General features: G+C 42.2%; 2 protein-coding genes across 2 annotated transcripts in view; one reads left to right on the top strand and one right to left on the bottom strand.

Moving 5' to 3' along the window:
* Positions 1–1,255, bottom strand: part of tgfbr3 (transforming growth factor, beta receptor III) — a 56,031-nt gene extending 54,776 nt beyond the window's left edge. Inside the window, exon 1 of the mRNA XM_070832071.1 lies at positions 1,084–1,255. Within this exon, the coding sequence (XP_070688172.1) occupies positions 1,084–1,144 (61 nt within the window). The 5' untranslated portion in view covers positions 1,145–1,255. The remainder of the gene's footprint in view (positions 1–1,083) is intronic.
* Positions 1,256–16,950: 15,695 nt separating this feature from the next.
* On the top strand, positions 16,951–25,092 carry brdt (bromodomain, testis-specific). Its single transcript, XM_070832056.1, has 19 exons — positions 16,951–17,142; positions 17,236–17,373; positions 17,709–17,847; positions 18,101–18,222; positions 18,687–19,037; positions 19,131–19,259; positions 19,565–19,762; positions 19,862–20,040; positions 20,144–20,433; positions 20,547–20,645; positions 20,747–20,899; positions 22,217–22,272; positions 22,366–22,540; positions 23,102–23,172; positions 23,335–23,398; positions 23,492–23,598; positions 24,069–24,262; positions 24,344–24,569; positions 24,661–25,092. The coding sequence occupies exons 1-19, from the start codon at positions 16,951–16,953 to the stop codon at positions 24,724–24,726; spliced, it is 2,949 nt and encodes a 982-aa protein (XP_070688157.1). The 3' UTR covers positions 24,727–25,092.
* The last annotated feature ends 73 nt before the right edge of the window (positions 25,093–25,165 follow it).

The raw sequence follows: 25,165 nt of genomic DNA, 5'->3' as shown, positions 1-25,165 counted from the left end.
ATCTGTTGCAGATGTTCAGGCCCCCATGAAGGATGAATTATAATGGTGATCCTCTGGTCTTTCAACTTGTGCTACCATCAGGTCAGAAGGTCGATCTGACCAGTATGTCGGTTTTGGCCACACCTTCACCTCTACATTTTTGCTGTGTCCCAAAGCCCCTTTGGATGTTAATCTAATTGCAACGTTTCAATGCTCCTGCTAATTCACTAACTAACATGCTAAACTAAACTTGTGAACATGGTCCAAATCATACGTGCTGGATATCAGTACATTAACCTCGACATTGCGCGCTCATGGGAGTTTGTGAGTCAGTCATTGCCTCCTGCAGCCAGAAATAATCTCAGCAATGCACAACAACAAAGAGAGCAATCTAAAGAAGATACAGGTGACTGTGACAGTCAAGTAAGCAAAGTGGCAGGCTGTCACACAGAAGTCTCAGCGCTCCCGGAAAGCACATATTCACAAGAACTTACTGGAGTATAGTGACATGCACATTCCCCAAAGAGGGAGGTGGAGTATTTCTCATTCTTAGATAAGACTCACTTGGGGTGGGTTGTGGCAGGAAATGATCATCCAGAGCCTTACATGAATTGATAAGACATACTGATATCACACTTACATTTCCTGTATTCACCTTAGCTGCCGTTGGCTCCGTTACTCTGCCTCTCTCTCTCTCTCTCTCTCTCTCTCTGGTTGGTAGTTGAACAGCTGTAAATTATTGGGTATCTGGCAGTTTCTGAGTCTCATTCCAATCAGGCTGACAGATACATGCAGGCCTGCTGAGCGTTTGTTTACTGAGATTGAACTTGTCAGCACTTTCTTAAATGTAAATCCCCCTTCCGCAAAACCCTGACAAGCACCGTCTAGAAAGGCATGCCGGGAGAAACAGTGGAAAATCCCAGAGTATGGGCAAAGTTGTGGTTGTCTGACAACACAGAACTGCAAGGTTTGGTGCATAGTCAGTATAATTTATTGCTGATACCAGAGTCACATGGGTTTGACTTTGGCTCTTACCTATAAGAGTTTGTATGGGTGAACAAACAACAGTCATGTGAACGTAGCTTAACAGTGAGACAGACTTACCTGCGGATGCTAGGCAGCATATTGCAAGAAGCAACAAGGGAATTGGGGATCTTCTTGCCATTTTGTGATTATGCTGCAGCTTCCAGTGTGAGGAAGGTGGGCGAACAGGCCTTTCTCCCGCTTTCACAAAGGTCTCCCTCTCTACGAAGCAGTCTACAGGAAGTCAGCGTCAAGCCTCAGCTGCAAAGTGAACAAAAATAGAGAGAGTCAGCCAGAAGAAGCAGGTTGTATTGAGCACGGACAAACAGCGGGGGACTGGGCTCCGCTTAATGCACCCTGTGGGAGTGATGAGATGAGACAAGAGAAGCTGCAGTTTAGAGAGCGGGGGGGGGGGGGGGGGGGGGGGGGGATTAATCCAGGAGGGTTAATTGGGGGTCACGCATGCTTCACAGGACGGTGCTGCACACACCTAGCCAGTCAGAGTGTGTGAGGAGTGTGTGGGGATAACCGGCTGCCTTGCTGGGTGGGAAACACTTTGGAACATGCCACAGGTTGTTAACGCACTTTAATTGAGAGCGTCAGGAAACACTGGATGCTCCAGCGGGGTCTTGAGTAAGCAGCTTGCTACCATCGCACTCATCAGCATGACATCATCTGAAGCTTTAACTTTAGCAATCTAACCTCACACGTTGGCCATTGTGATGGGGCAAAAAGTCCATGCACTGTACCGTACCGACACTTTCAGACACTCAGAGTTACTCTTCACTGACCTAAAAGAAATAATTGAATAAAATAAATTAAACAATTAAACTGACATTAAAATATATTGTTGCTAAATAAAATGTGCTTACAGATCCCATGTTTGTTTTGACTTCCAACTGTAATGTGATTGGTGCAACATGTGTGTGGGCAGCCCCTAACAGTGCTATCACTTCAGTTGCAGTTACAGCTGTGGGGGGGTTATTCATCATTAGCCAATGGTTAGTCCCATCTGTGATTAGAGCACTCTTTCCATTATTCTGTGAGATGATTCAAATCACTGGGTGACTAACAGACAGCTGAGGTCACACAGCCACTCGTTCTCTGTGAGTCAGGTCACCTTGCTTTATAACTGCAACCATGAAAGACCCACTCCTCCTCCTAGCTGGATGAGCGTGACAAAAAGCAAAATGTCTCGAATGTCTTAAATGACTTTCCAGCACTGTGTGGGTTTAGTTAGTCAGTAAAGCACCACGGAAGCTGTCGGTGTGTCTCCAAGCAAAGCCACCCCTCAGATGTCAGTCAGCTGCTGCCGTGGGAAAAACCCACCCAGAGGACTGACACCTAGATGCTGTTTCCACAAATATGTCTAAACAGGGTTAGATCTTCTTTTAGAAATGGGGAAATGTGCCCAATAGCTGCAGCATCCCTGTCGTTTATTTTTTCACAAAAAGTGAAAAGGGTTCAAATTGTAGCTCAACAATGTGGTATAGCTTAGTACAGAAAATACATTTTTGCTGAAAAATTTAATTGTAAGTGCTCCTATTTGTATCACGGCCTCAATGTTTCTAAATGGCTTCAAACAAAACTTCTCTGTACTTCAGTTTTCGCCCGTACCGATATACGTCGGCTTGACTTCGAAGAGGCTGTAAAGCGAAGAGGAAAAACATGAGATGGAAAGATATCAATGCCATTGCATCAAAGCGGTGAGCTGTGAGATTCAGATGGAGACAGCAGCATATTATGCACAGAGCAATGCTTAACATTTATCCTCTATTCCAATCATCTAGGGCCGTGTTTTTTTAAAGGCTGAATCAAGGTTCAAAAAGTGGATGATCGAAAGATTAAATTTGCACTGGTTTATTCTGAAAATCATTTTCACTGGTATGTTTGTGGCTCTGGCTAGTTTTAGATTGTTAGCGGGTGTGTTTTGCAGCCACAGCCAAAACATTTTTGTTAGAAAGATATGGTCCACAGACAAAGTTATTCAAACTACTTCACTGGGTGTTTTTTTTCTACATCAACAAAAGCGTTGCTGTAAAGGTAACCACAGTGAAGGTGCTATGACAGGAATCGCACTCACTTACAGTTTAAAGGCAGCGTGTGTGACTAGTACAGTGCCGTGTAGAAGAAACAGATGTGCACCCATCTGACTCGTGGTGAACCATAGAGGTTGTACGGGCTGTGATGCACAACCTACTAAAGGTGCATCGCACTGCAGTGCAAGCAGCTTGCACAGGACAAAAGGGCCTTTCACTGTGTGGCGGCTGCAGGGGCTGGAAAGTCATTTTGGATGATCATGACAAATATTACACTTTCAGCCAGTCAGGGAGAGCCAGTGCCCTGTTTGATTTATGCCCCTCCTTGACCTTCATCTCCTCACTGACTAAACAAAGGTTAACTGCGTTGCAATACCTTCCTAGAGGCAAAGACAAATGAAAGGAAAGCAGCATTCAAGAGGGTCTTGCTTACTCTGTTGATTAATACTGCAGTTGCAGAGGTCCTGCAGGACCTGAGGTCTTTATGAGAAAATGTTTCTTATACTATTGAGAGGTCACATAGAGTTTGGAAAGGATTTTATCAGAGTTTTGTTAAACTTAAGGCAGCAACAACTTTTTTTTTTTTTTTTTTTGAATTGAGCGTGCAGGTTTCACTCAAAAAGCTCCAGGCCGCGGAGCTGGTTTTGTTGCAGCAACAACTCAAATCACCTCATGTGACTTCTCTTCAACCCTGACCGTCTAAGCCGAGCAACTATTCCACCCAAAGAAGATCTGGAAAGTTCATCAGAACATGCAGACCCCAGACTGAGTGTGCTGCACATTACCGAAACCAAGCTACATACTTGTGGTCACTTCAATGTTTAAGGCCTGGCTTATATCTGTGTCATCACGTATGCGCGGACCGGGGTTAAGTGTTGTTACGTCCAGAGGGCATACTCTACGTTCCCGTAATCGCAAAGCCAGAAGCAAAGAGAGCAGCAACACGAAAGGCCGAGGCAGTGTCTGTGTAACACACAGCATCTTGTGGTATGTGAGAACGTTGTTCAGACTTACTAATCTGGCACTAGTTTGCTTCAGAAGTCATCTAGAGGTGCATGTGGTCACATGACCTGGTGAATGATCTTAAATGAGCTCTTCTCCTCCTCCAGTGTGAATGTGCAGCTACAGGCTCAGGAGTCAAACCACCAAACCTCCCACTCCTTCCATCACAAAAGCACAGCTCTGAAAGGCCGATCACCACAGTGATGCACCTTTGTCGACTCAGACGCCATGCACAGCGATTCTTCACACACGTGTACCTGCAGCAATCAGCTACGAAACATACAATCTGCTTTGCAGAAGTCAAAAAATAAAATTCAACTACTTTCGGGATAATTTGATCATTTCAGTCTTTTTCTTAACTTCTTCCAGTTTCTCAGGTGTGAGGATTTGCTACTTTACCTTTTTTTTTTTGACATTTCACAGATTTAACAACTGATCAATTATCGTAAAAAGTGATAGTTTAAACAAGAAATCCTTGGCGGGCTGTAGTCACTGTTAGTAGCCTCTGTATATTAAAAACATCTGATTCAATGTGGCATTTAAATGTTAATGTTGAAATGCAATTCAAATGTTTAGACTGCTCATTCGCATTTGAGAAAACTTGCATCAGTGCATCAGTAATGGAAGGTTCAGATCAGACAGCTCTCATAGTTAACAAGTACTTATTGATCAGGGTCATGTCATTCATGTACACAGTTAACAACCTGACAGCACAGCTCCTCGGTTGTTATGTCAAATCTTACACACACTGTCAGTCACGTTTCATGCCACAGGACTGGCAGCCAGTGAGACACACACACACACACACACACACGCACGCACGCACGCACGCACACACACACACACACACACACAGAGCCAGAGACATGCTGCTCTCTGTCAGATGGGGATAACTACTGTGGATACATGTGCCTCATGTTTATTAGTGCCATGCAGGAGTTAAGTTAGAGCCCACCGTGAGCATCAGCATGAGGAGCCGTTAGCTAGTAGCATGGAGCTGAAGGAGCAGAGGAGGAGGAGGAGGAGGGAGAGCTGCATGTCCGATGTTCGGCTCTGCTTTAGGGGCGTTTAGCGAGCTGGAAAAGACTCTTTTTAAAGCTTTCACAGACACTGCGTACAAGGACAGTCTGTCGCTAAACAGCAGGCTTCTAGAAACAAGCTAAGAGGTGAGCGCTGACAGCGTTAGCCTCCGGAGGGGGAGCGGACGTACCGTGCGGAGTCTCCAGAAAAAGCCCGAGTAAAGTCGGTTCGCAGCTCGGGTCGCTCCGCTGGACGAGTGTCAGAGCGGCTCCTCTCTCACAGCTCTCCGGGGTTTAGGTAACGAAGCTGGCGTGATATGTGAGCGAAGTGTGGGCAGACAGCCCCTCTAGCTCCAACTTTCACACAGTTCACCACTATCTGTGGCCACTTTACTAAGGGCTCCATCTGGGGGCGGGCCTTCGCCCGAGGAGGCTGAACTGAGGCTTCCCAAAGCGGGGTGCACGGCCCCCTCCGGAGCCCCTGCAAGACCGAGAGCAGGTCCTGCACACACTTCCCATGTCCGTCCGTCCGTCCGTGCAGTCTGTGCACTCAGTACAGGGCACACACACACACACACACACACACACACACACACACACACATGTGCAGCTCTGCCCCAGACTCCCCACATGTTACTGCACTAGGGTGCTACAGGTCGCTCTTATCACACAGGGAGCGATCTGTGTCTATGTGGGGGGGTTGTTGATGCCAGATTATGAGAATGTCTGGCCAAGCAAGAGTGAGTGGTGACAGTTGTTAGTAATGCTGTGCTGTGTATACCTCAGCTGGGGCATCAGTTTGTGCAGAAAGAGGGTTTAAATGTGTCCTGTTGTTGGGGGGGGGGGCTGATAAATGTGCATGGCAAACGGGAGGACTCAGGCTGTGTGAAGGCCAGAGGAGGGAATAATAAAAAGGGCTTCATGCAGTGGGGCACCACAAAGTCACAGACACAGGTCTGGCCCCCCCTTTTCACTTTGTGTGTGTGTGTGTGTGTGCATAAATACATCAAAAAGTGTCTTGTCAAAAATAGCAAATACTTGATTATCAAGTGTATTTAAAGTACAAATTACTGGTGTGAGAAATGTATTGAATATGTTATTATTAATACACAAGCACTTTGTCATTTGAAACTCAAACCACTGCAGCTCGAGGCCGCAGGTCTGGAATCGTGCTTTGCGGGCAGAGTAACAGACGCACTACACAGTGACAACAACCACGTATGTACTGAGGAAGTGGATCAGATGAGATCAGATCAGATTTCTACAGTTAATGGGATAACAATGTGCATAACTTGACAATAAAATGACATTAATAATGTATTTAAATGCTTCAAGGCAGAAATACGAGCCCTTTCTTTACAAATTACGTCTTACTTTATTCTGCCCAGCAAAATACAAATGACAAAAACAAAGCCTACATGGCGCTGCATCATGTTTTCCCCACTGGAAGGTCACCCTGGGGTGACTCCACTGGTGATGGAAGAAATATGATTCTCATATTAAGTTTAAGTAACAAGCAGCATGTACTTGACTTGATTAACTACCTCACTAAACTTCGATTATGTTCACTATTCAGTATTATTTCTATAAATGAATGTACTTTTTACATTGTTCCATTAATTCTATCCCTCCACTCATTATTTACACCGCAGGCTGGAGCCTGTCCCAGCACACAAGGGGTGAGGGGGGTCACCGGTCTATCACCTGGCACGTACAAACATGTATGTATGTATGTATGTATGTATGAGTGTCTTGTTCATTCATTGTCCCTCAGTTTGTGGCATGCTCATACATATTGGGCAGTAAGATATACTCTGTCTCCTCCTGCTAGGAGTACTTTGGATTCACAGAGTTGAACTTGTTTCTTATGTCACTGAAGGTTTCACATTGTGGGAGGAAATGCGTCTCAGCCTCACCTGCCGAACTTACACTGTCAATTCAACATGTTTGGAATTACCAGCAAACAGCCACCTGGTACACTGGAATACAACAAAGCCATCATCTTCATCACCTAATACCAGAATCTTAACAGGTGCAGTAATTCACATCCACACTATACTACCAGGTATATACTTATTTTCCACTGTTAATTACAATAACAGGAGAGCGCATTGTACAGCAGAGATTCCATCATATGCTAATGAAGGTGCGGTATATTTTCCCAACATCTTACTACATGTGCAACAAAACTCAAACATTCTAGCCACAATCAAGTAGTTTTGCCATTTCCATTTGATTACTGCAGGCAAACATTAGTGTCCAGTATTTCAATAGACAATACAGTATATGCATATCATCGTAAAGTAGTTCTATTAAAAAAATACCCTTCTTTCTTTCTTTTGTTACGAGACAGGATAGGGCTTTTGATTTCTAATGACATGAGCCCTGCTTTACTCGTATGTTCTACTGCTACACGGCTCTAAGGAAGGTGCCATCCGTGTGGCATCAACATTTTGTTTCATGTGAGACAGGGAAAGCTTCTTATAAATTCATTTAAACCTCCGTAATGAGTGCACTCAACCTCCTACGTGATGTGTAGACGTTGAGAGTAGCTTCTTTTTCATTTCAAGCTCCTCAGTGTGATCGGAATTAGCGCGAGGACAGATAAACATCGCATGCATATTTGGCTTCTCTCATATTTAAATTTTTTGGGTGGCTTCTAATATTAGGATGTAAAACATTTTTTTTCAGTTCTCACGAGACATTTTTTTTGTCACCCACTTTCAGTTCACCACCCCACAACTCCAGTCACAAGCACTAAACTGCAGAATGATTTGTGTGTGTGAAATCTCTTGTACCCTGCTGAACAAACACTGCATTGCTTTGCTGTGATATCAGACTCCCACTGAAAAGGAGACGCTGTGTGACTGGGTACAACGTAAATGTCGGCTCAGTGATTTACCGCTAATGAGATGGCACCTATGACAAGGGGGGAAGGAAACTTTTGTTGTGGAAAACACACACAAACCCACAAAATCACTCAATGCGCTGCTTTTGAGAGTTGACAAGGAAACGCTCAAAGGGATCAAATTATTTTACATCTCATACATATGCATGTCTCTGTTAAAGCGTTCCACTTTGTTTATTTACACTGCGTTAGGGTTGTGAATGCAGCTGAGAGGAAGGGGAATAGAAAGCGTAACAGTGCATCAAAGATATGAGCAATCTGAAGGATCTTCACTTTCCATTAACGTAACCCGATTCCTTGAGTTTGTATTGACCTAGTTGATTGCACTAGCTGTCAAGTCCAACATTACTCTGTCAGAGACATCACGCTGAACTCAAGTATCTCAGTATGCGGTTGGATTGTATTACAACCAATAAACACACTGCATTTCGAGGCAATTGGGGTTGATATGAGCATCATTTTCCAGAAGAAATGCTTTCATCTCTCTGTTTTTGGCTATGTGTCCATGCAGTGAGTGAATATATACTATTAACGTCTCATAATGATCATGTGGTGGACAGCACAGTAGGAAGAAGCCGTAGCTATTTAAAGGTAAAATTCCATTTGATGAAACTCTTGAATAAAAAAGAAGGCTGGGCCAATTCCATGAAGAAAAATGCACAAACACATTCAATGAATGAGTATTTAGGGCATTTTATTTGTATAGCCAAGCCAATCCAATTCAGTTCAAGCCAAAGTGCTTTGGACAATGCAAAGAAACGCATTGAAACCACATGCAAGCCACTGTGGAGAGAAGCAGAAAATGAAAAATAGAATAAAAGTTAAGAACTATTAATAATCACATACAGAAGCTGTTGAAAGAGCCATAAAACAGAAGAAAATATGTTACAAGATGCAGGCAGGATAAAATGCAAGCAAAAGTACAGTTACGGTGCAGTGATATTAATTCGGTAAAAGAAATGAAAGTGTAGTTGAAAAACAAATCAGAGGCACAGGAAAACTCGAGTTTCTTAATCTGAAAAGCCACGTCAGGTCATTTCATGTGCAGTAAACTGTAAAAAAAGAAAACAAATGTGCAGTTCCACTGTGGCTGTGGCAGGGGGATACACTTTCCGTGACTAGAGCTGGTGGTGCCGTCCTGTTCCAAAGACCGTTTGATGTAGTGCAATAGAAGAACCAAATAAAGTCAAATATGAATTTCATGTGAGCACATGTAGGAAAAATGTAAAGTTGCAGGGTTACAAGCATCCATGATTTAGTCCTTACCTCAAGTCAGTCTCTGTGTTCAGCCTCATCTCAAGCACTCTGTATGCTATCACGCCAAGTTAGGATTAAAAGACTAACTTGTGCGGACACTGATGAGGTGAAGGTACAGTGTCACTTCATGAAGTCGGTTTTTGCACTGTGCACATCAGCTGTATGAAGCTGTAAATAACTTACTTACTCAACCGACTCTGAGAAACCTGAATTAAATGAGTTTAAATGGACATTTCATTCACATAGAAAGTAACTGTCAGCAATGGTTTGTGTAGCCCAAAGAGCCACAGCTCTTCATGCCTGCTATATAGGACACATGTTCTGTAACAACCCGCTTTGCTTTGAATGTGTCCTGCTCGTTATTTTAACTTTATTAACTGAATCAGGTTGCAGTGATTGTTTTTCATGAACACAGTAACTTGTCATCTCTGTGAAAATCCCCTTTGCTTTGTCTATGTTCCAGCAGCGTCTTTGGGACACTCTAAATATTTGAGTTGGGCACAGATTGCCGTAGACTTGAGCCTGCCAGGAGTTATCTGATGGCCCGAGTGACGACGGAGCTGCGTCTCATAATTGCTGAATCATATAACAGCCACAAAAAAGGCAAATCCAGCGTTAAAACTCCAGCTGCCTCTCGGTACTTCACTATGACTGCGAAGGGAGCAGGACAGTTTCTCGCATACTCCTACTTTGATTTACAGTAGAATACCTTTCAGTAGCAGGAAAGATGAGATGATTTTCATTGTTGTACAGCGTGCATTTTTTTGTAATACTTGGGTTTTAGCTCTAAATCAAAGCAGAAACGCATCTGAATTCTATTCAAATGCTGAATTTCCTTTTAATTCATCTAAAACCCAAACCACATGCTCCTGGGCCTCTCCACACATCTTTAGTTATTTGAGCAGACTCCCCATCTTTTACCAACAACATATGGGGCACATTAAGAATAAATTTGAACTGAAAAGCCAGTTAATGACAGATTCATGTGTATTAAGCATGCCGCCTGTCTATTTTGGTTTTCTGTAAAAACAGTCCATTTTGAAATGACTTTCTAACAATCAGAGTCATCCCTGTCAGCACCTCTCCCACCTGTTCTCTCTGTGTACTCACAAATACTGGCTTTTTAAGTGCCTTCGTGTGTGTCTGTACGTTTGGAGCAGTTTGTGATTTACGATTCAAAACCGAATAAATAAAGTTGTGTCTACACGTATGAGCAAGTTGAATTTAAGACTTTTTAAGACTTCTTAATCCACTGTTCAATTGAATTTAAGGCCGATTTTGCAACAAAAACAAACATCAAATGTGAAAATACAGTTGTACAAATGCATTTACTGTCTGTTCTAAAGCACAAGTAAGGAGGAATAACTGGTTCAAGTTAACAAACACTTGTTACAATATGTTTTTTAATGTGAAAAAATATGTTCGTCCCTAAAATGTAAGACTATTTAATACTTTTAAGGCCATTTGATAGTAAATCTGATGTTTTAAGAGTTTTTAAGGACTCGTGGCTCGGGGTAACCATTTGGTAAACACAATTCTGCGGCTTCTGTTGCCCTCTGATGGATGTGGAGCGAGGTAATACTCAGACGCACAGGCCTGGCTGCGCTTATTTCTTATCAGGCCAACTCTACTGACGGACTCAAACAGCTAAAAATGTACACATTAGTGTAGGTAGCAGCAGTAACAGTAGTGGACATGTGATCCTTTATTTAATTAAGTCAAAGCAGTAACACCACTGTTTAATACATGACAGCAAGTGAAAGCCCTGCATTTAAAGAGAGAAGTCTTCAAGTATTGGTAGGAAAATGTACTTCAAGCATCAAAAGTAAAAGTGCTGTTGTGTTGTGTTACTGTGAAGGCAGCATTGTAAGTTGTAGCTGTTCAAGGTGGAGCTACATGTAACTACTTTATTCACTTTTAGGTTGTTTCATCAACAAAAATGACATCTTCACGAGGTCACTGCAGGCTTTTTAACCCGGAAAACTATATAGCTGTTAAATGACTGTGATGTCAAATGTACAAACATACATCTGAGATGTAGTTATAGAAATGTGAGATAATATAAAATTGAAATACTCAAGTAAAGTATTTTAAAAGCCCTGTTGTACATAGTAATCGTACTGGGTTACATTCTACCACAGAGTAGCAGTAGCAGTAGAAGTCGTGTGTGTAAACTTTGCTTGTTCCCTCACTTGGTTTGAGGAGTTTATATTTATTCATTCAAAAACAAATACCCGTTGTTACTCCTCACATTTGAAACATCAGGGGGCAGATCCTTTTCCTATATGACCTCCTCCCCTCTGAACGAGCTTCCTGTCATTGTCAAGCGAACAAACACTGTGTCAGTATTTATGCTCAGATTTGACACTCATTCAGGACATGTGACAGTCTGACTCGCCACCCATTCCTCTCACTTTCTCAGTCTCCCCTGCTCTTTGCCTTTTATTTCCTGTGCCAGGGTTGTAGACTGCTATGTTGCATATGTGCTTCATCTGCTATTGTAGAGACTGTAGATGACCTGTAGCACCTGTAAACCTACAGCATGCAGCGTACAACTATTTACAACAGAGAGGAGGACAGAAAACCTCATCAGTTATGTGGGTTTGTCACTGCTTCATTGTATAGAAAGAACCTATATACCGTTTATAAATCTTCAGGCTGCAGTAAAATGAATTCCATTATCCCCCTTGAACAAAGAGGTTCAGTGGGTGTAACAGACTAAATCCTTCATAACAGTGATCTACAAACACGTCCTGTTTGCTTTCTGGTGTGAAATAACAATATGTTACTATTAGATTTGTCTTGTCTATACAAAACTGCAAATGGTTTCATTCAATCACTTTTGGGTGTCAAGAATAAAAAGTAGAAAGAGCCTCTGCCATCACATCTCCCTCCTCTGGAGGATAGTCTAAAGGCCAGCCTTTTGCTAATGGCTCCATCTTGTGGACAGATGGTGTACATGATCAAGAAGAGGGTAGTTAAAATCCTGTCATTTATGAGCTGAAACAGTGGCCATCTTGAGCCACTGTGATTTGAAGAAAAAGGTCAATGTAATTATGAGTAAAATGACTCTCTTGCAGAACTCATTAATGGTGGATTTGGATTTATACATGCCAGAGCTGTATTTTCCTTCATAGCTGATCTACCAATCCTTACATACAGCACATAGCCCAGACAGAAGTATATCAGTTAGTACATTCAGTCCATCTTTGATATTTATGTTTGCAATGTGACTAAAACTGATTTAAGTTATCTTTGTTTTTTCTTGATTCAAGAATGAATCAATAGCTTATTCTCATTCCATTCTGTAAAGCCCACTGAGACATTGGGAAATACAGATTCACTTGAACTGATTTCAGTCTGATTTTCATGCTATTAATGTCCATTTTTTTTTTTTTTTTTTTTTCTTTTCATTATTGAATCTTGTAGTTCCATTCAATCATGAGCACAGAACAAACACAAATCCTCGGCCAAGTTGTTCAGGATTTCCTGAAGTGAATTTTCATTTCACAGGAAGTAAAGGGATGCCTAGTTCAAGTAGCCCCAGTAAACACCACATCAGCCCCCACATTCGTGACACAAGTCGTGTTATTGCATACAATGTGTAGCTTTCTATCGTCTGAGCAACGAAAACACAATGGTGGTAAATCAGACAGCTACTATAGTTATTTGTCCTGGTAGGGAGGGGTTGGTAGCGTTTATATAGTCAACGAATCTCAGGTTTCCGCTTCTGGGTCAGCACGTGAAATCACCACTCCGCCCAGATTCTACTTTTGTGTTCCTGTCGGTCCACAGACACGTTACCCCTCCAGCCCCGCGGCGGCCAGAGAGCCTCTGCCTGCCTTCACAGACAGACAGACAGACAGTCAGTCAGTCAAACGAGCCACAGTACACACAGGAGGTTTGGTGACTTTGCACTGATCCGTCAGTATTCCTACCGACTGATAATTATCCGGGATCCTTCAGTGATATCGAGTTGCCATTTTGTTTCGAACAACTTAACAAAAACCTTTCCCTAATGCTGTAAAAACCCAGGTAGCCACACATGCAGGACACAGTGGGTTTTTGCGTAAAAGCGTGTTTCTGTGCAGGGAAGCAAAGTGCAACACGTGCAGGTAGAGTGAGAGTGTGGACCAATCAGTTCTAGAGGCTCGAGCACAGGGCTATAAATCTGAGGCGGTTGCTGTAGAGACGTCTGCCTGCCTCTGAAGAGTTCAACCCAACAGCCCGCGATAGCTCGTAAGGTAATGCAAGCACGACCGTGCTTACTGGCGTGAAATGGCATGATATCCACGCGTAAACTTTTAGTAAGGTAGCCGGTGGGATTGTGCCATTCAGTCAAACACTTGACGTAAGTTGGCAAAGAGCCCACGCCGCTAACGCAGCCACACTTAGAAGCTAACGCTAGCTAACCTCAACGCGTCAACGTTAGCTGTGCTAACCGAGATGCTTGCGTGAATGGATTCAAGAGAAAACGCACCCAGTCAGCCGTGCCAATCTTATTTCGGCAGCTAAAAGAATAAAGGGTAAATGAGTAGTTAACGTTAACGCAGTGCCGACTGCCAGTTAGCTACCAAGCGGGCTAAAATAGCTAAAGTCGCCCGGCAACGTTAGCTAACGTTAGCATCTTTCAGACGTTTTCTGCATCTTACGGAATTGCTAACGTGCCTTGCTTGCGTCATTTGGCTACATAATCTGTCGGACGATATTGAAGCTACAGACATTTTTAAACGCAGCTCGGACAACTAGCATTACCTTCCCTCTCAGCCCTCTCAAATCCATGTTAGCGTGCTCTCAGAGAGGTGGATGTTAGCATTGCTAGCGTAAGTTGCTACACTGACCGGTGGGCGTGGTGGCGGCTTCACGTGTTGGCAGAGGACTGTCAACAGTGCAGAGAGCAGTGCTGCTGCCTGAGCACTCACACTACGGGGCTGGCATTACGGAAAGGAGAAAGCATGCAGTGGGTGTCAGATTGGAGAGTTCCAACCTTACAATAGTACGCAATGTGCAGTTTTAATGTCGCTACTCATTAACCAAACGTGTGAGATAAGATATTGGTGTCACACATGGACGTTTTTAAATAAAGTAACGGTGCAGCATTGAACCTCAGACAGGGGAAGTGATGTTTACTGTCATTGGGCCCGTCACGATACTGACATAAAGGTATTCAGGACAGATCTAATACAGGTAGTCACACTGTGTGGGCTTTAATGGCTGCTAGGGATTAAATAGTTAATGAAAGCTGGATACGTCATGTGCTCGGTTTTCTCATAGCACTTGAAATGTCCAAGTTACTCCAGATTATTAGGCTTGTGTTGTCACACAGGGAGAGGGTTTGTCAGCACTTTGTGATCAAGTGACTCACAAGTGACTATCCCACTTCATGTCTACGGCAAATACTTTGTGGTGACCATCTTGATGTGTACTAAAAGTGATGACCTTGATCTGCCGGGCAGTGAAAGTTCTGGCAGCCCCGTATGGTTGGAAGGAGTTTGTATGTTGATCCCTCAACTCGAAGTGGAGCCGTGCTTATGTTCACTATTCTGCGTTATGTTACTTCTGAATGTTGGACACCAAGAGTTTAACGGTGATCGTAGGATAATTGGTCTGATCTGGATCTACCTCTGGGGAGCTGCATTGGTCAGACACCCCTTTTGCGTTCCTTCCTTTCACAGTAGGATAGTGTCACATCTTTACATTGTTTCGGTGCAACTGCATTATCCATTACATTATATTTTGATTATGTTTTCAGTGAATTGCTTTAGAAGTTAGTCTATTCCCCTCACAGTTGTTGGTAGCTCCCCAAAGTATGGCAAATTGTTTGCCTTCAGTGATATGAAATGCATAAAACGAGAAAACGTTTTCGTGCAAGAAGCTGAAAGCAGTTTTATTTGATAACTAACTGATTTTGTTAAATAACTGATTTTTGAAATAGGCTAACTGTTGAGAACGAATACCTTTCTCTTAATTACTTGATAAACTCTTTCACGTGTATTATGTCCATAAATGAAACTGAATGTCAAATAGCATATGACCCACAGTCTTGCAAGTGAAGGACAAACTCACCACCAGGTCACTGTTACAGCAAGACTGGGGAGATTGTTAGGAGCTCATCATTTAGGACCTCAAGTACTGCTCGTATACTAGTTGAAATTCACTTTACACCAACAAGAGAACAGAAATATGATGCGCTGGACTCCACTGGATTTATTCAAATATGAAGGTATTTTCTTGTTTTTTATAAAATAAAATGCAAGTAAGATCAAGTCCTTGCAATGTAAATTTAATGGGTTGGGTTTCAAATAACAATAATTGCTGTGTGATAAGAAAATCGTTTCGACTTGCAGATTGAGAAAGAATTGAAAAATTGGCAAGAATGGCACTTAAGTGTTCGATACAGACCATCAGGCTGTTTCATCAGTTTTAAAGCTCTGTTGAACAACAAAGCTCAGTTACTGAAAGGCAGGAGTGCACTATGCATAAGCATAAGCATCCTTCAGAGGTTTACCCAAGTTAGATAGATGCACAAGATAAAGCTATGGCTCAGCCAATTAAACAATGTTTGCGCAAAATAATGTAGTGCAAACAGTGCTTATAGGACACATTGTAGTTAGTAGAGCATGACATATGGTTTGTGCTTCTTGAAATACTGAACGTGTTCATCATAAACATTGTTTTTTGCTGAGCTAAAATGCTGAATTGAACTATTTCTGGGAGCTGCTGTAGGTGGCAGTATTACTCATGTTTAGCAGGAAGGATGCCTCTCTAGAGCATCCACTGTAAGACTGTTGATATCCATTTTTAACTAGAACAGTTGTGTAGTGGATATCACTCTATGATTTCACATCAAGTTAGCAAAATGATTTGTTCATATTAAATGAATGGGAGAGCAGTTGAGAACAGTAGTGGCACTGTTGGTTATTTTACATTACATCCAGCAGTGATTTGCCTTCCTTCCTATATAGCATCAAACATCAGTTTGAGTGAATAATTAATACAGTGACTTTTTGTAATTTCATAGCCAGTCAGCAATATTGATCAAACAAAATATTGATCAAACTAAAAACACAAACTATTGAGTGCTGACATTGAACTTCTTGGCAGTTTTCTTGCTTTAAGTCTTGCTTCTTGATTTAAGTGGATTATGATGAGACTATTTCTAATGAGAGATGGCTCTTGAAGTTGTACCTACTTTATATCCTGAGCTGCTAAATGTTCCATTCATACGACTTAGTTTTCCATTTAATGAAACTGTGACTATTTGGTACCTTTTTACTTTTGACAAATCTCTAACTGTTGAGGCCTTCATATTAACCAGGAGCAAAACCTAACTTCACTACTTTCTGTGGTACTCAGCCCAACTCTGAAAAGCAGTAAAATAAATGGAGTATAAATTTATAGTTTTATTTTTTAATTGTTTTTTTTTTGGGGTGGGGGGGGGTATGTTGGTCTGTGTCTGGTAATGGATCAGTCACTACAAAGGAACCAGTAAAAGGCAGCACGTTTAAGGATGTCAGACGTAAGGCACAAAAGTAGTATAGGTTTCAGCATTGCTGTAGAATTACAGACAGACAGACTAAATTGCCATCCCTAACTAACATTTTGACCAAAGCACTGGAAACTACTCTTCACTCCTTTTTTTAGGAAAACGTGTGATGAGCACTAAGTCGCAGCAGAGTGTACTACAGACAGTTTCCCCCCTTCATGGCCTTTGGACAATACAATGTCTGATATTCAAGTCTGTCCCACTGTGAGTGGAAATCCCCCTCCACCAGAGGTCATAAATCCCAAGAGGCCTGGACGTGTAACCAATCAGCTGCAGTATCTGAAGAAGGTGGTCATCAAAGCTTTATGGAGCCATCAGTTTTCGTGGCCTTTTCGCCAGCCGGTTGATGCAGTGGCACTGCGTCTTCCAGTAAGTAATAAAACTGTGACTGTAGCATCACAGCCCAGCTTTAAGATGTGTTGAGATGTTGTCATAGCATTTCTTGCCTTTGTCGTCTTTCAGGATTATTATACAATTATTACAAATCCTATGGATCTGAGCACTATTATGAAGCGTCTTCAGAGCAAATATTATTGGCAAGCACTTGAGTGTATAGAAGACTTCAACACCATGTTCACCAACTGCTATGTGTACAATCGGGTAAGAGAATACCATTCGGTGCTTTATAACACACCAACATGTATGTACAGCTGCAAAATGTATTTGCTCACGTAGAAATGATACACATACTGTATCAAAAATTAGCTGTGAAGTTTTGTAGGGCTGTGAACCGACATAACATTGCTGTTGTATGACACGAATGCAAATGAGGCAGTTCGGATTCACCCACTCAGAATGGCTTTTTTTTAGAGGCCATCAGAGTGTTGAGTGTTCTCTTAAAGTTTTTATGCTTTTTAAAATGGGATTGTCATAAGAATACATGCTACACCGAGTGCTTTTATTGTATTATAATGCATACCGTTTTTTTTCCACAGCCCGGAGATGACATTGTTTTTATGGCACAGACCCTGGAGAAGCTTTTTTTGCAGAAAGTGTCACAAATGCCTAAGGAGGAGTGTGACATCACATCAATCACCGCAAAGGAACCAGTGAAAGGGAGAAGGACAAATACAGGTATCTTGCACAACAACAGCCCCTTAAGATGTCTAATATTGCATGTTTAGTATGCCACACGGTTGGTCTGTTCTGTTTCACTGGACTTTGACCTGGTTTGATTGTTTCAGATGTAAATAAGTTGAACGGCCCCAAACACCCTCAGATATAAGCATGTTAGAATTTTGCACAAACGTCCTCTGGACAGTCGATGTGCTAATTTTACCATTTTAAAGTCTTGTGCATATATTCTTCTTTCCCTCCTGTCATGCAGGTGCAATAAAGCAGAGACCCCTTGTTTCAGAGGTTGTTCTCCAGCAGACGGTGACAGTCATTCCTCCTGATGTGCCTCAACTCATCCCACCCATCCAGCTCTCTGCAGACATTGATGCAACAGTAAGTATTTTATTGGTTTTGTAAGTAACTTGCACAGTGTACATGCTGACTTTAAAGTATGAACTCAACTGTCTAATAGTAACAATCTAGCTGAGCCTCTTTTTTGCATGTTTTCACACTATAACTAGGTATCATAGAGTTTACGACTTGGTTCTGACTCTTTACTAGTTTTGTTAGTGTACTTTTTCTCCCAGAGATAAAATAAATGTTTGCACTGGCTGCACTAGCAGTGGGTCATTCTGTGGTGGTATGGCCAAGGACATCAAACATGTATTCATACCACACTGCAGCATAACCTTTCTCATGTTGGACCCACTTTCTCCATTGCATCACATTAGTGAAAGTGGTAGTGGTTCACAAACTTGAATCAAAACAATGCAAAATAAATTGTAAGTACTGCTTTGTTTAACTTCAGGTTATGTCGTGACTTCCTGCTTATGTGCGACCTCTTTCTAAATATTCAGGTTAAAAAGGGTTTTAAGAGGAAAGCAGACCCCCCAGTGTCCACCACGGCAGTGATCACCAGCAGTGAGGTTTCCCTGTCTGAGGACCAGTCGGCACCTTGTACATTATTCTCCAGGAGAGGCAGCGGAAGGCCCATCAAACCTCCTAAGAAAGACTTGCCTGCCTTTGAGGGCAAGAAGGTCAGGTTGCCTGAGCCGCTCAGGTACTGCAATGATATCCTGAAGGAGATGCTCTCAAAGAGACACTATGCGTACGCATGGCCTTTTTATAGCCCTGTTGATGCGGTTGCTTTGGGCTTGCACGACTACCATGACATCATCAAGCAGCCGATGGACCTGAGCACCATCAGGGTAAGACGATTATGATGATGCTACTTTAATCAGAGTATAGAGCATTATTTTCACTATGAGCCAGGTTTTCCTGACAAAGTCTTCTGTCCTCAGAAAAAAATGGATCAACGAGAGTATGCAAATGCAAAAGAATTTGCTGCTGACTTCCGCCTGATGTTCTCCAACTGTTACAAATATAATCCACCTTCACATGAGGTGGTCTACATGGCAAGAAAACTGCAGGTATTAATTTGTATTTCATTCTTTTAATTTGTATTTATTATGTTTCTTTGTTCTACCAAATCAGTATGACGATGCTAATTGGTACCATGTGGAGTATTTTTGTAAACCAAGTTATGTTTTTATTGACTCTCACACCAAAATGCACTGTGCCAATCCTTAAGGAAAAATAAATGTGCTTGTGTGATGTATTTTTTTCCTCATAAAACATTTGGAGACACGGAATTTGAAACAAACATCAATGCGTGCTTGCTAGCAGGCTCCTCCTGCATTTCGTGGCAAAACATTTGTGTCCGTATCATCAACAGGAAATATTTGAGGCCCGATATCTGAAGGTTCCCCAAGAAGCAGAGGGTTGTTTCGTACCTCATCAGCGAGATGATAAGGGAAAAGGAGACGGAGTTGGAAGTCTGCCGACCTCCGAGAGTTCTGAAAGTGAAAGCTCCTCAGAGGCAGAGAGCTCGTCAGAAGAAGTGGCCACGCAGCTGGCAAATCTAAAGGAGCGGGTCGGTATATACATGCCAGTAACCGTGCAAGTGGCTTTTCAGAAGTTATTCACTTCAGTGCACATTACCTAATTCTTTCATTAATGGCTGGCTTCTCAGTTGAAAGCTGTCAGTGATCAGCTGAAGAGACTAACCCAAGAGCCCCTGAAATCAAAGAAGAGAGACAAGTTGAAAAAGGAAAAAAGATCCAAAGAAAGGGATATCGCTCGGCTAAAGCACAAATCCTCAAAATACAAATCTATTGTAGAGAAAATGGCCAACAACAAGAGCTTGGCTTTGTAAGTGAGCCCCATTTGACTTTTTGGTATGGTTCACATTTTACACTTAGGACAAGTAATGGTGACCTGTATTCCACAACATATGCTGTGTGTGTATGTGTAGGCACGGCAACAGACACAGTATGCATGGAGTACCTATAAAATGTGAGGATGAGGTCCCATCAATACCAGTGAGTTACCAGGAGAAGAAGCAGCTGAAAATGGACATCGACAAGCTGCCTGGTGACAAACTGGGCAAGTTGGTGAACATCATTCATGCCAGGGAGTCGTGTCTGCGAGATTCCACCCTAGAGGAGATTGAGGTAGACTTTGAAGTGCTCAAGCCGTCCACACTGAGGGCTCTGCAGAGATTTGTTGCAGCGTGTCTGAGGAAATGCAACAAGAACGGTAGCAGTAAGTATAGCTCGTCGGCAAATGCAGCTTTGCTTCATTAGTTTGATTCTATAAAATGTTGTAACATCTCTTTGTGATGAGAACGGAGCGTTTTTATCTCTTCCGTCATGCAGAGAAGAAGCTAGCGAAGCCCACAGGAGTCCAGCCTGGAAAACTAAAGAATGCTGGGAGATCACAGGTTGTCAGTAAAGAGCAGAAAAAAAAACCAGTAGGTAAGAGCTGATTTTTATGACCAACGCAATCACAACTGTTAGGCGTCCACTGAATATAAAACATTGCACTTCACCTTTTCTTTTTCATTTTTTGTCCACAGCTAAAGTTATGGTATCTCCTGACCTCAGCTACACTTTACGCCTCAGTGAAAGCAGCAGCAGCAGCAGCAGCAACAGCTTGTCGTCCAGCTCTGACTGCAGCAGCAGCAGCAGCAGCCATTCTAGCTCCTCTGATAGCAGTGACTCTGAATCAGGTTAGCTGCCCTCCCCTTTGCGCTCTGCCCTCCCCTACCTTCCACAATGACATCAGAGACGATGGTAGTAAAGTGTTTGATAGAGCAGTTGTTTTATTGCAGCCGACATTAATTTTTGCCTGATATTCTGCATCAGTGGCACAGAACCACTCCTGTTCCCGCTCCGTTTCCAGTGTTTACGGTTAAAATCCACAGTCACTGGTCTCTATAGTTTAGTAATGTAGTGCCTTCCAAAGTTTCCCAGTCCAGGATTTTTAAACCAGGGTCCCATATTTACATATTTTGGGTTTGAAACAACCGGGAGGTACAAAAACCTTTTTGTACATCGCAAATGTGAGTGTCGGTGGCGAAAACAACTTTTATTGGACATATTGGATTTTAATCTGATGCATTTGTCCCGAAGGATTACATTACAGCCATTCTCAGCTACCAGAGCTGAGGCAACCTACTAGACTAATTCCCAAACTTTTTTTTTTTTTTTTTAACCTACCTGTCATCTGGAACCCAAATTCTGTAAGAATTAGTGCCCATCTTAAAATACACCAGTCATCCTTTTAAAATGAGGCTTCAGCATCCCATTACAACATCACAGCTAATCAAGTAAACAATGAGTAACCTACGTAAACACAAATAAGGGATCACTTAAGGGCCCGTATGAATGGGATGCTGATGATTGTAATTAACTACAATCGTTTCAATGCACTTACAGGCACTTGGATATTATTTTTAGACCGTAACCTACCCTTTGAGTTGGATTAATGCAAATTTTAGCGTTCTGTTATTTGATCCTCTTGGGTAACCGCCCTACCTCATACTCTTGCTGTACTGCTCTCTTCTATCCTCAACAGAGGCCTGTCAGGTCAGAGGTTTGTCATGTTTTCTCCAACTACTTTGTTACTTTAAGCCACTTTCTGTGCAGTGCCATAAATCGGGTACAACAGTGGAAAAAGCATTTTATTATTGTACTGTGACCCATCGACAAAGTTGAACATTAAAACATTTTATTTAAGGCCTTTTTAATGTTTAGATTCACATAATTGCACAAAAATTAGATGATTTTCATGTGTGTGAGTGAAGCAGGCGAGTGGTGAATACCAACTGATCTAGAGGTTCATGGAATTTATATTTAATAAAAAAAAGTCAAGGTGTAAAATCTTAGACTGATGTGAAAAGCTAATCATTACAAATTATATGGAGGTCAAGAGCTGTTGCAATGTATTAGACTTAGCTGTCATATTCACCTTTCCTACATTACTCAAGGAAAACATTGTTTTATTTTTGATATATAGACAACTTATTAATGTTCATGTCTTTCAGTGCCAAAAATAAAGAAGCAGAAAAGTAAAGACTCTTGCAAAAAGGTCAAGAGGAAGGTAATTCAGTGTTCAGTATTTTCTTACTGCAGTCAAGAGATTCACGGTTAGATAATGAAATAATGAAAAGTAAGGATGTGATTTCTTCTTAAGGTGACTCATGCTGCCTGCAGTAAGCAGATCTTGGAGGCAAAAGATCTGACAAAAGCCTCAGTCAAGACTTGTGAGGCTCCTCTTCCTGTGCAGCCCTCGGCAGCAGAAAGCAAAGGCCACCCAACGCTGCGTAATGCAGACCAGACCTGTGATGAGCTGACTTTATCTCCACCAGGTACTGCTTACATTTGTGCTTTGTGCCACTCACTAAGAGGGGATTGAGATTTGTAAAAAAAAAAAGCACATTAATTTCATTCACAGCACATTAAAGTATTTTTTTCTTTAAGATTGTGATTTTAATTTAGAAAAATTGAGTCAGTAAGTCTTTGGACATTCACACTCAGATTTGTTTCCCCCCCCTGAATTATCCTCTCATTCTTTCCTGGACTTTTGTAGCCGTCCCTTCCAGCAAACTCTGAGACCTAGTGCCAGATCAGCATCAGTACCTCCCCAAAACCCTGTGCTCACAGATCAGCTTCTTCTAAAAAGTATCTCTCACTGAGATTCCTAATTCCTCCTTCGCTACCTGTGACTCCACATCATGACTAGTATAACATCCAATAAATGTTCCTCCAGCACGGCCTGTTCACCTCTGGGCTCCCGCCCCCCATTAGTCTCCATCTCATGATGCTTCTTCCTGCCTTCAGTTTTAATGTATAGCTAAAAGCACAGTAGCTCATCGCCTCTCACGTAGTTATGTGTTGAGGATCAATATCTGTCATTTACTGTTTGACAGATTTGTCCGCCCTTTTGTCCCCCATGGCGTCTCCAGGAGTTTTGCTGGACTGGGCTGCCTCCAGATTTGAGGTGCTTCTGGTGAAACCACAATATTCCACAAATATCAAGAATGTTTTTCTGTGTAGAGTTTTATAATCAAAGTGCTTCCATTTGTTTGGAGTATTCTGAAATGCTGGTTGAGCATTACGTACGTAAAGATTTTAAATGTCAAAGCTAAATCTCCCCTTTCAGCAGGGCCCGGTGCTGTCCCCTCTGAGAGACAGCCCACTGCAGTCCAAAGACGAGACCAGGTCCAGTAAGTCCCTAAAAGACCCTTACTCTCACATTAACACTTTTAAAAGTAACCCGTGCTTTGCCAGAACACTTATTTTTAAAGTGACTGTGCCAGATTTCAGATACGCTGAGGATTTTCTGGACAGTCCGGTGACTAATGTGCCTTTCACCAACACAGCCAGTAAATCTACTGAGGAGGAAAAACCCCACATTCCCAAAAAGGTTGGCATGAATTGTTGAAAACTGATTCTGCAGATGAGGGCAGGTGGGTTGCACCAATGAGAGTTACTTTTAAAGAACCAAGGTGAAGTTACTTTTGGCGAAATGACGCATGTTTATATTAAACTCTGGTAAGATCCACAGTAATGTATAAATTTGTATTGTTTTACTGTTTAGTTTTAAAAGTTGCATCATGATTTATTGCGTATATACTCTGTATCAATTCAAACTTACCTGGTACAGATGTTATTTAAGTGCATGATGTTTTGTATCAGTTCAAACTTGTATCATGCACTTTATCTCTTCACCACCAGAGGCCGTTATCCATGACAATGAAATTCTATTAGGTGTTTTTTTTTTTTTTTAAGAGGCCAAAAATCAATTAATGGAGCTTTAAAGTTGCTCGCCGTTGGTGCCCCCTCCTCCCACCACGTTTGAAATGGATGCTAAATATGGAAATCTGTCTTGTTTAGGACATTGTTCTGAAAAATGCAGAGTCTTGGGCGAAACTGGTGAGGCAGTCAGTCACTCCATCTGCAATCAAGTCCTCAAAGGAGAGCTTCCAGCAGTTCCGTAAGGCTGCCATAGAAAAGGAAGAGCGCGAAAAGGCACTGAAGAAGAAATGGGTGGAAGGAAACAAGGAGAAGGAGGCTCCAGAGAAGAACGGGTATTTGCTTCAAATTTGAATCTCTTTATTTAAATGTCCAGGCTAAAATCGCTTCCCTTAACAAGGACGTTCTCCTTGTAGCTTACCAGGCCCATGTAAAGCAGAAACAAATCCACAAGCTGCTAAAGAGGATCCTGATTCACCAGAAATCACTTGTAAAGAAGCTGCCGGAGATGCTCCTAAAGACGTTGAGCAGCAAAAGCCAAACTCTCCAGTAGAAACGCAACCTCTGGTCGCACAGTCTCCCATGGACAGGCAAAGGGAGATGGCCCGCAAAAAGGAGCAAGAGCGCCGCAGGAGAGAGGCTGTGAGTACCGCCATCCATGTAGTGTTCTGTTGTTTCGGTATGGGTCAAATGGTGTTCTAACAGCTGCTCTGGTTTGTTTGTCTCTTTCTAGATGTCTGGCATTGACATGACTATGCAGCGGGACATCATGACTACATTTGAGCTCAATCTGGACTAACAGTCAACTCAGACCAACTTGAGACAACGATGTTCTTTGTCTAGTCTCAGAGAATAACTGAGCTGTTGGTTCTTACTTGGGCACAAAAGCCACCATCACATCAACCTGAAGTTTGTTCTTGAGCCCAAAAAAATAAACTGGTAATTGTAGGGAAAAAAAAGATGTATATGTATAAAATGTAAATGGTTCTTGCCCTTATTTTGTAGTTGAAATGGTTGGTAATATCTGCACTGATGCACTCTTGAATGTGAGATGATCGGGGTGAAGCACTGTCAAAACGGAGTCTTTTGTGCATGTTTTTCTGTTCTCCCACAGCTCACTGTTGTGTATGACAAGCTAATGAAAGTACCCATACACTGCTGTTAAAATGCCACCTTGTTGTCTTGTTTGCTGAAATGTGCGGTGTTGTTTTGTTCTTCTGTTAGGTTATCCCAATTGA

Source organism: Pempheris klunzingeri, chromosome 6 (genome assembly GCF_042242105.1).
Source record: "Pempheris klunzingeri isolate RE-2024b chromosome 6, fPemKlu1.hap1, whole genome shotgun sequence".
Taxonomy (NCBI): domain Eukaryota; kingdom Metazoa; phylum Chordata; class Actinopteri; order Acropomatiformes; family Pempheridae; genus Pempheris; species Pempheris klunzingeri.
Note: the sequence above shows the minus strand (reverse complement) of the source record. Positions and strands in the feature narration are given on the sequence as shown.